This window comes from Leptodactylus fuscus, chromosome 1, assembly GCF_031893055.1.
Source record: "Leptodactylus fuscus isolate aLepFus1 chromosome 1, aLepFus1.hap2, whole genome shotgun sequence".
NCBI lineage: Eukaryota > Metazoa > Chordata > Amphibia > Anura > Leptodactylidae > Leptodactylus > Leptodactylus fuscus.
This window is the reverse complement of record NC_134265.1, coordinates 334,196,889-334,208,966: the sequence shown is the minus strand read 5'-3', so window position 1 is coordinate 334,208,966 and position 12,078 is coordinate 334,196,889. Positions and strand designations below refer to the sequence as shown.

At 45.2% G+C, this 12,078-nt stretch overlaps 1 protein-coding gene across 2 annotated transcripts in view; it reads left to right on the top strand.

The window, feature by feature from the left end:
- UVSSA (UV stimulated scaffold protein A) overlaps nt 1-12,078 on the top strand; it is a 67,365-nt gene that overhangs the window by 47,007 nt on the left and 8,280 nt on the right. For both annotated transcript variants that reach the window (XM_075261122.1, XM_075261124.1), the window contains exons 11-12: nt 756-939; nt 2,004-2,115. In XM_075261122.1, coding sequence (XP_075117223.1) covers nt 756-939; nt 2,004-2,115 — 296 coding nt within the window. The remainder of the gene's footprint in view (nt 1-755; nt 940-2,003; nt 2,116-12,078) is intronic.

Here is a 12,078-nt window from a genome sequence, read left to right as displayed (position 1 = left end):
CGTAAATTACGTGTGGCTTATTTTGGTCCTGAAAAAGACCGCTTCCTAATTAGGAAGCGTTTTTTGGACCTTGCCGCGCTTTTTGTGGAGCGTGTTTTTTAAAAACCACTTCCAAAAACACTAGGCGGTTTTCCCCTCCAGTAAAGTGAATGGGCCGTGACGCGTTTTTATGCAAAAATAATGCGTTTTTCGCTTCCCATTCACTTCTATTGCTTTCTTCAGGCAGAAAATGCCTGCAGAAAGGTCATGTCGCTGCTTTTTTCCCCAGCGGAAAAAAACACAAGCGGAAAAAAAAAGCTAGCCCTCTACATAGACCACCATTCTATGGAGGCGGATTTTGAGGCAAAATCCGCTGTCAAAATCCACTCCTTGTCCCCGTGTGAACCAGCCCTTAGACTCTGTTTATACAATTGTCCTTCATGTCAGTATTACATTTTTATTGCTAAAGTCCTAAGTACAGAGTCTATGTAGATATTGTTTATATTGTAGTATATTTCTTCCTTCAAAGCCAACTGAGCCCTAAGAAAGAAGGCAGAGATGTCTAGTGTTGGTCCCTCAGGGGCGGAACATGACCTATGGATTTAAAGAACCTGTGTCATGCTCCGCCCCCGAGGACCCTGAATAAACTTCAGTTTGTCCTGGAGTGTACAGGACCACTACATGCGTGAGTGCGGACGCAAAACGTCCATATTACGTGTCCACATTGTAGCCACATTACAGTAGACCTGCAATGTCATACTTTATATCATATACAGGTTCAGTTCCCAGCATCGATTCTGGGCTCCCAATGAGTTAGAAGAAGAAGTGGAGAATAAAGAAGTGGAGGCCATGTTAAAAACCAGATACATCACTTTTGCGGGCAAGTTTGAAGCTGTGAAACACAAGTGCAAGGCACCACTGCCCAACGGGTCACTGTGCGAGAGGCAAGACAGGATAAAGGTGGGTGTGCGCTCTGATGGGGGGAGGGGCAAAATATTGTGCCGATGTTGCTTTCAGATCATGTTAGGGCGGGTTCACCTCTGCGTCCGGTCTCCACTTTGTGGGTTTCCGTCTTCCGCCAACAGGAGATGGAAACCCGGCAGTCAGTGCCGCCCGTGAGCGTCTTCTGATCTCCGCGGAAAAACCTTTTTTTTTTAAATAAAAAAAATTGTTTCGCTGCGGAGAGGCAGAAGACGCTCATGGGCGGACACTTTGCAAACCCATTCAAATGAACGGGTTTGAAAACTGACTGCCGGCTTCTCAGGCAGAAGACGGAAACCTGAAAGTGTGAACTCGCCCTTAGACAACTTTTAACAGCAGTTTAGCTTTTAGATGTTTTTATTTTAAATTTTTGATTTATTTTTCAGTCTTATGACGCTTTGTACAAAAAGCAGTGTCCAAATCCAAACTTCTTCGTATTGTCCCACTAAATCCAAAATGAAAACTGAAACGCCTTTCCAATAGATGTTAAAGAGGTCGTCCGGACTTCAGGTTCTTCTAAGGCTTATCCCCAGACCGATGAGCTGTACAGAGCCGCTACCTGTAAACAATTCAGGGCCGGAAGCAGAAGGCTCCATCCGCTATATTGTGACCCAGCGCTTACATTTCAGCTCCCCTCTTACTGACCGACGGCTATAATACGGATAGAGCTTTTTCCTTCCGGCCCCGTATTGTGCGCCCCAAGGTCTTACCGTGTCATACTTTTTCCCCCTACTTTGTGATTTATGTATTTTTGGTAGGTTAGTCAGAAGTTAGCATAACTGCAGGATCAGACTACACGGAGTTTGTTGTCTGTTAACAAGGAGACACAGAAGGAGTTTTTAATTCAACATTTATTACAGAGTTGTTTGAGTATATAGTTAGTGGAGGAGGACATAGACTTTAAGGAGTAGCTCTGAGACAGAGAGGTGGATTGTGATAAGACTCTGCTGAGACGTCTTTCATCCTGCAGTATTACTGGTAGTCCCAAGTGGTGTGATGTAAAAACGATGGCTCTTACATTCTCCCTCACTTTGCTATTTAAGTGTCCTTTCCATGGGAAGATAATCCCACGAGATGAGCTCGGAGTGCCAGTGAACGCTGAGGATCGGGAGAGGGAAGCCAAGGAGAAATTTGAGAAACAGGCCAGGGAACAAGGTTTGTATCATTTCACTCTCTTAATTCTCACCAACTCACCTCTTAGGGCCGTGAAGGCGAACCTATGGCACGGGTGCTGGAGGTGACACTTAGAGCCCTCTCTTTGGGCACCCATCTGTGGAACAGATTATACTGTGGGAGTCACTGTGCAGCAGATTATACTGTGTGGGGGACACTGCACAGCAGATTATACTGTGTGGGGGTCACTGTGCAGCAGATCATACTGTGTGGGGGTCACTGTGCAGCAGATCATACTGTGTGGGGGTCACTGTGCAGCAGATTATACTGCGTGGGGGTCACTGTGCAGCACATTATACTGTGTGGGGGTCACTGTGCAGCATATTATACTGTGTGTGGATTACTGTGGAGCAGTTTGTACTATGTGGGGGGTCACTGTGAAGCAGTTTGGACTGTCTGGAGGTCACAGTGGAGCACAAAGCTCGATAAAGCCCGGGGGCGTGGCCTGACCGCGCTGTGAGATGGCTGCTTAGAACAAGAGCTCCGTCTCTGGGATTAGTTAAACCGTCTATTTTTAGCTTTCACAAGCCGAAACATGGTCAAAGTTGGCGGGGACAGATCGAGGGACCTCCCGGACCATAGAAGCTCGCAATCTCAACAGGCGGGGATGCAAAAATTCTTGAAAAAGACTACGGCCGGCTCCCCTGCCCAGCAGAGAAAGATGGCGCCCGAGGAGGCCAGGAGGCGGGACGACTCTAATCTCCCGTCTGAGGAAGAGGACTCAGCGTATGACGATGATCCCGCACCAATCTCCAAAGGATATCTAAAACGGGTACTTACCCAAGCTCTGGCCCCGGTCTCTGCGGAGTTAGCTGCATTGAGAGCGGACTTTGATAGTGTAACCAAGCGAGTGGATGCAGTAGAAGAGAGCCATAATGATCTGCTACAGTCGGTTTCCAGCATGTCAGAACGCCTGGACACACATACCGCTCACCTGAATAACACGTATTTGGCATTAGAAGATCTCGAAAATCGCAATCGGCGCCGGAACCTCCGTATCCGAGGGCTTCCCGAGTCCTACCTGTCTGAGCAGCTCATGGGTGTCGTTGCGGAGGTATTCACTTTATTAGTTGGTGCAGATGCCTCGGTTGGGATGAATGTGGAGAGAGTGCATAGGGCGGTGCGGCCTAAACCCGGTCCTGATGAACCACCAAGGGACATAGTGTGCGCTCTGCTTTCCTCGGCACACACTACACAACTTTTAAATGCTGCAAGAGATAGGGCAGACCTGTCTTATGAAGGACATGCTCTCCGTCTCTATCAGGATCTGGCCCCCTCCACCTTACAGAAGAGGCGTGTTCTTAAACCACTCTTGGACCAGCTAAAATCTATGGGCATACGTTACGCCTGGTTATTCCCCTTTGGGCTCTCTATAATGAAAGGAGGCAGGCGCTACGCTGTGCACTCTCCGCAGGACTTGGACTCTTTGTGGGAGATTCTAGATATCCCCCCGGTTGCGCTTCCATCCTGGCTCCCGGTACAGGAGGACTCTATACGGGTCCCCCCCCAGCTATCCTGTTCTCGTGATCTGACCCAGCACACACGTCGACCCGGAACTCCGAAGGCCAAGAAAGCGTTATTACGCCACACTGGTGCCTCTTCTCTTCGCTCCACACCTGCAAAGGACTGAACATTATTCTCCTTCTGATCTCCGGAATCTCTTTCATGCTGGACTTTGGCTGACCAGGTTCGCCTACTCTCTCCCTCCTCCTCCTCTCTCTTCTTTTCTTCTTGTTGCTTTTCTTCTTGTTGCTCTCCTTCTTTTTCCTCTTCCCCTATCCCCTTCCTTTTCTCGATTTTACGCTCTTTATTATGTTTGCTCCCTACTCTTTTATTTACCATCCCCAGTGTTTCGTTTCTTCTCTTTCATTCTCCTATCTTCCCCCCCCCTCACCCCCCCCCCCCCCCCCCTCTCCCTTAGTCAGTGATCAGCTGTATTTTTGTGCCTTGGAGATTTGCTAATGTGAGTTGTCGGCCCTCCAGTTCCAGCTTGTTCCCTCCTCCCGTCTTCCCTGCTCCACCCCTCAGCTCTCCTCCCACGTACTATACCTGAGTTATCATCGAAACGGCTGGTACTCTCATGTTGGTCTCTGGAATTCTCCGGTGCCTTTCCTGCCCATGATTCCACAGGTTGGAACTATAATTTCTTAGCATAGCTTCTCATTCGGATGTGTCGTAATGTTGGGGGCTTTGTGTTCTGATTTCATAGTTCAGCTCGCCCAGTTGGGTCTTCCCCCCCCCCTTTTTTGGCTCCGCGGACCTGTGGGAGGTCCTGGCGTACATTTCGTGCCTGTCCCCCTGGCCTATTGTTTAGTTTAGACCGACTCATTGTTTCTTTTATATCGGGCGGTAGACTTTCCCTTCCCGATCAGGCTTGAACCCACCCCCTGTTGTTCTCATACACTACGAAAGTGAAACTTCTTCAGATTGTTTCTGGTGGCTGCGTGTCTACGTGGTAGTTTGGTCTTCTATATCTGTCTTGACAAAGACGTGTTGTAGCTTTAGCACTCTTCTTACTTTTCTATTGTTGCGACAGTAGTCATAGTAGGCTATATAAGGTCTGTTGGATAGGCACTTCGCCCCTGTCCGTGCTCTTTGTGCAGTCCCACACCTGCTTTCTTTGGTTTTTCCGTATTTTCTCTTTGCCTCTTTCTTCTTTCTCATTTACCTCCCACCTGCTTTTTCCCCCTCTCTTCTTTTCCTCCCTCCCCTCTCTTTCCCGTGCTCTTAGTTGAAGATGGCGGAATTGAACTGCATCTCCTATAACGTGAAAGGACTGAATTCTCCACAGAAGAGAAGACATGTCATGCTGTTCCTCCGTCGCGCAAAAGCGGGATTGATATTTTTGCAAGAGACACACTTTAAAGGCTCCAACCTTCCTAAGTTACCGAAGTCTCAATACTCACAATGCTTTCATAATCCACACCTTACCTCCGCTTCTAAAGGAGTTTCAACGTTAATCCACCGAGATTTGCCCTTTGTTTGTACCGGTCATTACATGGACTCTGAAGGCAGGATCTTGCTCCTTAAAGGGACTGTTGTGTCAGAAACGTATACCTTTGCCAACTTTTATGCCCCCAATAGTGGTCAAATTGCCTGGTTACTCTCTGCCCTGGAGACTCTCCGGACTTTTGCAGAAGGTCTGATTATACTGGGTGGGGACCTCAATATTGCCCTTAATCATGCACTGGACTCATCTTCTTCTTCTCGCCCACAAGTTTCGCAACGAGCCATTCGGAGGTTACTGCTCTCGTTTCAGGAACTTCGATTGCTAGATGTCTGGCGCCTGCAACATCCATCTGTAAGGGACTATTCGTTTTATTCTATCCCTAACAATACTTACCATAGACTGGACTATATTCTTATGTCTGCTAGTCTGCTTCCCCAGGTGCTTCATTCCTCTATAGGTTCATCTACGATCTCTGATCATGCTCCGATACATGCTACAGTTCGTCTCCAACGGCTACCCAAATCCGATTGGACATGGCGATTAAACGAAACATTGTTAGATTCTGATGATAATGTTAAGTTTCTTGCTAGCCATCTAGAGCAGTTCTTTGCCATTAATTCTACCCCAGAAACGAGTGTCCCGATTGTGTGGGAAACGCATAAGGCATACATGAGGGGTGTGCTCATCTCCCTCGCCTCAAAAGTCAAGAAGCAGCGTCAAAAGGAACTAGACGTCTTACTTAGTCGTATCTCGCTCTTAGAGCGTTTACATAAACAGACCCTCGTGGTATCACACCTGGCTGAGCTTACCACTCTAAGGGGAAAATTACTAGATTTACTGAATGTTAGGGCAGCGAAACAATACCTTCAGTATAGAAAACTTATGTATGTTCACGGTGACAAAAGTGGCAAACTGATGTCACGCCTTGTCCAAAAGGAGAAGGCGAAATCGTTCATCGCCTCGATTAAGGGCCGTGACGGAAACAGTTATGATTCCACTGAGGCTATAGCATCAGAATTTGTTTCCTTCTACAAGAATCTGTATGACCTACAATCTGCTTCCGTTGCTGATACTGATAGACCACAAAGAATACGTGCATTTCTTGATAATCTCGTCTTACCCAAACTCCCAGAGTCAGCCACAGAAACCCTACTACGCCCTGTCTCGATTGAGGAAGTAGAGGAGACCCTGAAAAGTGTCCCTACTGGTAAAAGCCCTGGTCCGGATGGGCTACCGTTGCTTTATTACAAAAAATTTGCTAAAATCCTGCTCCCTCACCTCTCCCTCCTCTGTAATTCGCTACTTGCGGGTAAGCCCTTGCCACCGCAATCCCAAGAGGCACACATTGCCCTGATTCCAAAAGTAGATAAGGACACTACCTGTTGCGGCAATTATCGCCCAATCTCTCTTATCAATCTGGACATAAAGCTATGGGCCAAGATACTGGCCAGACGACTCCAGCCGCTGGTCCCACACTTGATCCACGAGGAACAGTCTGGTTTTGTTCTGGGGAGAGAGGGGAGGCACAATACTGCCAAACTTCTGCCTTTGATCCATTTGGCTCGTAAACGTGGCTTTCCGTTGGTCCTTCTCAGTGTGGATGCAGAGAAGGCCTTCGACAGGGTGGCGTGGGACTTTATGGAGGAATCGCTTCGACGATTTGCCATACCTGAACAGTTTATCCAGGCAATCCTGTCCTTATACTCACAACCCTCCGCAAAGCTGAAAGTAAATGGCACCCTCTCGAGCAGCTTTTCTATATCTAATGGCACCCGCCAAGGATGTCCGCTATCTCCCACGCTTTTTGTTCTTGTCTTGGAATCTCTCCTTCAATCTGTGAGACAGGATGAGTTGATATCTGGCGTGCAGGTTGATGGTCAGTTGTTCCAGTCTGTTGCATACGCTGATGACGTGATGTTCGTTATCTCAAATCCTACAGAAGGTCTCCCAGCCCTGGTCAACAGTTTACAACTTTATGGCTCATTGTCAGGGTATAAAACAAATTTCACAAAATCAGAAGTATTGAATATAACGTTGCCTCCTGCCACAGTTTCATCTTTAAAGAATGCTACTCCTTTCCACTGGTCTGACAAGCCGCTTAAGTATTTGGGAGTGCACTTGACTTCAAGACTGGATGATCTTTACGCGGCCAACTTCCCTCCTCTCATAGAGGACTTGAAACGCACTCTGACCGGGTATGAAAATCTACCTCTTTCGTGGTTCGGTAGGAAGAACCTGGTAAAGACTTACCTTACACCCAAAATCCTATACAGAATGGCAATGCTTCCTATCACCCTCCCAGCGACGTTCTTCCAATCAATCAGGCGTCTATTCACAGGGTTTATTTGGAGGCATAGGACGCCTAGGATCTCATGGCAACAGCTGTCTAAACGAAAACGCCAGGGTGGCATAGGTCTACCTGATATACGGAAGTACCATACTTCCATTCGCTTGAGCTGGTGGGCGGACCTGGCGTCTCCACTTACATCTGTGATACCTGCCGCTTTACTCCGTGCTGGATTGGATACTTCTCTGGATACTGTGTTGTGGTTCCCTCGCTCCTGTGGTTTGCGGCTGTCGTCTGTGTGCCCGCTGGTCCCAGACACTTCTGGTGCATGGATAGATTTGATGTCAAGATTGCTCCCGCCCCCCTCACCTCTTCTCCCCTTGGTCTTACTGCCCCGCCTGATTGGTTTACATCAAGATGCCTATGGAGACTTCTGGAGCAGGTTTCGTGGTCTCTCACTTAAGGATATACTTACCTCCTCCGGACTGAAATCGATTGAAGAGATCTGTGCTCTTGTTCCGGAAGTGCACTTCACCTTTCTGCATAAAAGACATCTGGCCGATGCCCTTCACCTATTGCAACAACGTTTTCCACTCCGGGACTCTCTGAATGACTTTGAGAAGATGCTTCTCTCCCAAACGAAGATGTTGCAGAATATCTCGCGCTGCCTCTCTCACTATGTTGATCCACATCGACTTTGCAAACCCTCATTTATTTCAGACTGGGAGAGGGAGCTACAACTTTCGCTCTCTGATGATGAGGTGGACACAATATTGGCTCAATCACACGGATTCTCCCCCTGTATTAAACTTCAGGAGAATAATTATAAACTGATCACGCGCTGGTATAGGACTCCGGAGTGGTTGTCCCGTAAAGGTCTACACGAATCTGACGCTTGTTGGAGATGCCAGTCGGAAAGGGGTACTTACCTTCATATATGGTGGTCGTGTCCCGTGATTCAGGACTTTTGGGGGAAGGTTCAGGACGTGATTAGGGCAGTCAGTTATCCATACTTCCAATTAACCCCTGAGACAGTCTTCCTGTTTTTGCCCTCGGGTGACTACAAGCCTGCTAAAGACAGACTGGTAACCCACATGCTTGCAATTGCGAAACTACTCATCCCCTTATACTGGATGAATCCAGCTGCACCTCCACTGTCGATGTGGATTGACAGGATAAATCAAGTAGCACGTTTTGACGAACTCATGTGTTGGTCCGCGCGTTCTCATGATCGCTATGTGAAGACCTGGACCCCCTGGTTCCTACATAAGCATTGAGAATATCGAACTTAGAATCTGTAGTACTGTGACTCATCTTTGGTTGCAATCTAGTTCCTTTCTCCTTTTTCCTTATCCCTCTTCCTCATTCTTCCCCCTTCGGCTATGTCTACTTTCAACTTTTGGGACTTGCCCTCCTTTCTATTGTCGCTTCTAGTCTTTTCCCCACTCTCATCTGTACCTTCTTTTCCCTTCCCTTTCCTCTACTTCTTGTCCCATATCTTTTTCTCTCCTCTGTTTTTTCTTCTCTGTTCTGTGCCGTCCTTGTAAGTCTTAGAAAGAGTTTGCTTTTTCTGTAACTCGTTGGCCATCGGTTAACATTCCTATTTTTGGTAGTGTATAGAGACCCCGCTTGTATGCGGGATATACTGTTCATTCGCCTCTTCTAAATTGTTGTTACTTATATGAGTATTGGGTGATTGTTTTTGCAAGTTTTGATTTACTCCTGACCTCTTGCGAGAAATGATGTTTGTTCATCCTATTACCTGACATACTATTTCTGGAACTGTAGTTGTTTTGTTCTTTTACAAATGTATTGAAAAACCAATTAAACTTTGGATTTGAAAAAAAAAAAGCTCGATAAAGCCCCATTCACATGACCATATTTTGCAGGTCCGTAATTGGCTCCGCAGATTATTAAGGTTAAATTGCCGTGTTGGCATTTTGTAATAAATTAGTTGGGTTTGGGTTGCAGTTTGGGTACTCGGTCTCTAAAAGGTTCGCTATCACTGTCTTAGGGTGTTCAGAGTACCATGCACCATTGGAGACAGAGTTTGCTCTGGGGGTAGGGACATGGAGATTCCCTGTGGAGGGGGTGAGGAACTTGCAATCCCTTTCTGATTCTTTTCATAATTCAGTCCTAAGCCAAATCTTTAGCAGCCCAATGGGCGTCCATCTCATGTTCACTTGACAAAGCTGGGTTAGAAAAGGGGACCATGGTCAAAATGTAAAGTAGAAAGCACTTGGCGTATTTAATAGACTTAATAGCACTATATAGTCGTTAACTGATAATGCTATATACAGCCCACATAGTAACACTAAATAGACTCATATGGATAGTATACTGCATATTGCCTTATATACTAGTACCACAAGTCAGTTCACAAACAATATAACCGTACATCGCCAAGTATTACTATCATCTGCTCTCTGCTTTTGGCACTAAAAACTGGCCCTGTGTGCACCCTCTGTGTTTGGCTGTAGAAAAGGTGAGGGGGATAAGGCATTGCTGGCGTGGCCATCGACTAGTGTAGGGAGGGAGACTTCTGGTGCAGCAGGCTCCCCTCTACTCATGGACACGGCAGCCCAAGCTCCTCCCCTTTTCCTTAGAGGTTGACTGGGATTCAAAAACTGTGAGGGCCTGGGATGGGGTAAATAAGAGAAATGGTATTCACCTAATCCTTGGTTTGGGCGATGTGTGCTATGTTCCCTTATGTCCATGCCACTACTGATAAGTCATTGGTACCTAGCAGCAACATTGAGACCAGTGATTGGCCGCAGCAGTCTCCCGATTTTTTTCATACAGTCATACATTTTTTTTTTTTACATACAGTCTAAGTAGGCCCAGCGTAATGGAGCACTCCAGTCATAAAACTTTAACCCATGTGTTATTAGCATCCCCTTAATTACAATGATGTATAGACATCCAGCACTAGTGATCTGCCAGACCCCATTACATAAACATAAATAAACCTTACACTAGAAGATCCTCCTTTAGTTTTGCCCGCTATGGACACATCCCCTATGCTGTGATGTCTGGGGTCTGACCAGCGGAACATGCGACGACCTCATGTAAATGGGCACTATTATAGGACTGCTGCAATAGTGGTCTGCGACAATCCCATAGAGGTAAAGGGAGCGTGATATGGGTGCCCTGTTATGCACAAGATATATTATCATATTTTGGTTGTTAGTATGGCGACACTGACTTTAAGGGGTATCTGTCAGGGCAACTTATAGATCCTGTGGGTGGTTTAGTGTCTGGTCAGTCTGGGAGTTGCATTCACCTTACAATGTGATGGTCGACCGCAATCACAACTTGGGTTAGGAAGGCAATTGGTTGTGACCGATACAAAATCGCCCATATAAATAAACGGTCAAAGAAAGCTGACGTATTCAGATTGGTATTTTGTTAGTTTTTGTTTTATTTTTATTTATTTATTGCTTATTTTATGCATTATGATTGTGATTTTTTTTTTCTGGATAGGTGGTTTGTATTGAATTTCAAAAGTTTTTTTTTTTCTTTTTTATTGTATATTTTTCAGATTTGTTTTTTTTCTTTTATACTATGAAGCTTTTTTTTTACTTTTTCAAAACCAGGTTTATTTTTTCTTTAATTTTTTTGGGGGAGATTTGTTTTAGAACAAGTATTTTTTTTTCATTGTACTGTTATATAATAATAATAATAATAATAATAATAGATTTTATTTTTTCTTTTATAATAAGGAGGTCTAACTTATTTTTTCTTATGTTTTTTTATATTCATTTTTTTTATACTGTAATACTTTTTTCTCATGTCAATCCATTTACTTTTTTCTTTTATAATATAGTTTTGTTTTGTAGTGTTTGATTTTTTTTTTATACTTTTTTTATATTTTTGAGTTTCATTTTTTTAAATATTTTTTTTTTTTTTTTTTTTTAAATATTTTTCAGAACAGGTTTCAATTTAATTTTTTTTTATTTTTATACCTTATATTTTAAATTATCCATTTTTATTTTTTATTTTTATACTCCAGTTGATTGTAAAGTTTTGTTGGAGGAAGGTATTATCCGCGCCGGCCCTGACCACATGTTTTCGGTCCCCTCCAGCTGGGAGCTGACCCCTGCGGTTTAGAACTGATTGCTCTGACCTGTTAATCTGCAGTGTTCATCATTTCCAGCGGCTTCAAACACTAAAGCAAATTAAGTGGCTATTTCTCGTGTCGCCGGCGAGGAGGGCCGCTTGTTAGCGGGCAGGTATGAGGACAATCCAGCGGAGGCCGTACCTGAGCCAGTCACTTGTGAAATAGCATCTCTCCACTAACTACAGTATTGATTCCCCACGTCCGCCCCGCAAACTGTGTCATTTTCTTTCCCCTGCCACTAAATTTCGGTAACAATACACAAAGAGACTTTGGGCCCCATCAGCACTCAAAAAAAAAAATAAAAAAAAAAATTGCTGTTTTTTTTTGTTGCCGTTTTATTGATTTTCCTCAAAAGCTTTTAAATTGCTCCTTCATTTGACTCTCGCAGTCATTTTATCTGCACTGAATGGCGGTATTCCTGCCTTGTGTTTAAACAATCGCCTTGTCCGCTCGGTTACTAAACTGTGACGCCTTATTATTTCTGCGAGGTAAACTCCTTTACACGCGGCTCCTTAATCCTCCATATCTCCTCGCCGGCTCTGATTTGGTCTCGCACTAGTCCAGGAAGCAGAGAAGGGAATTTAACGC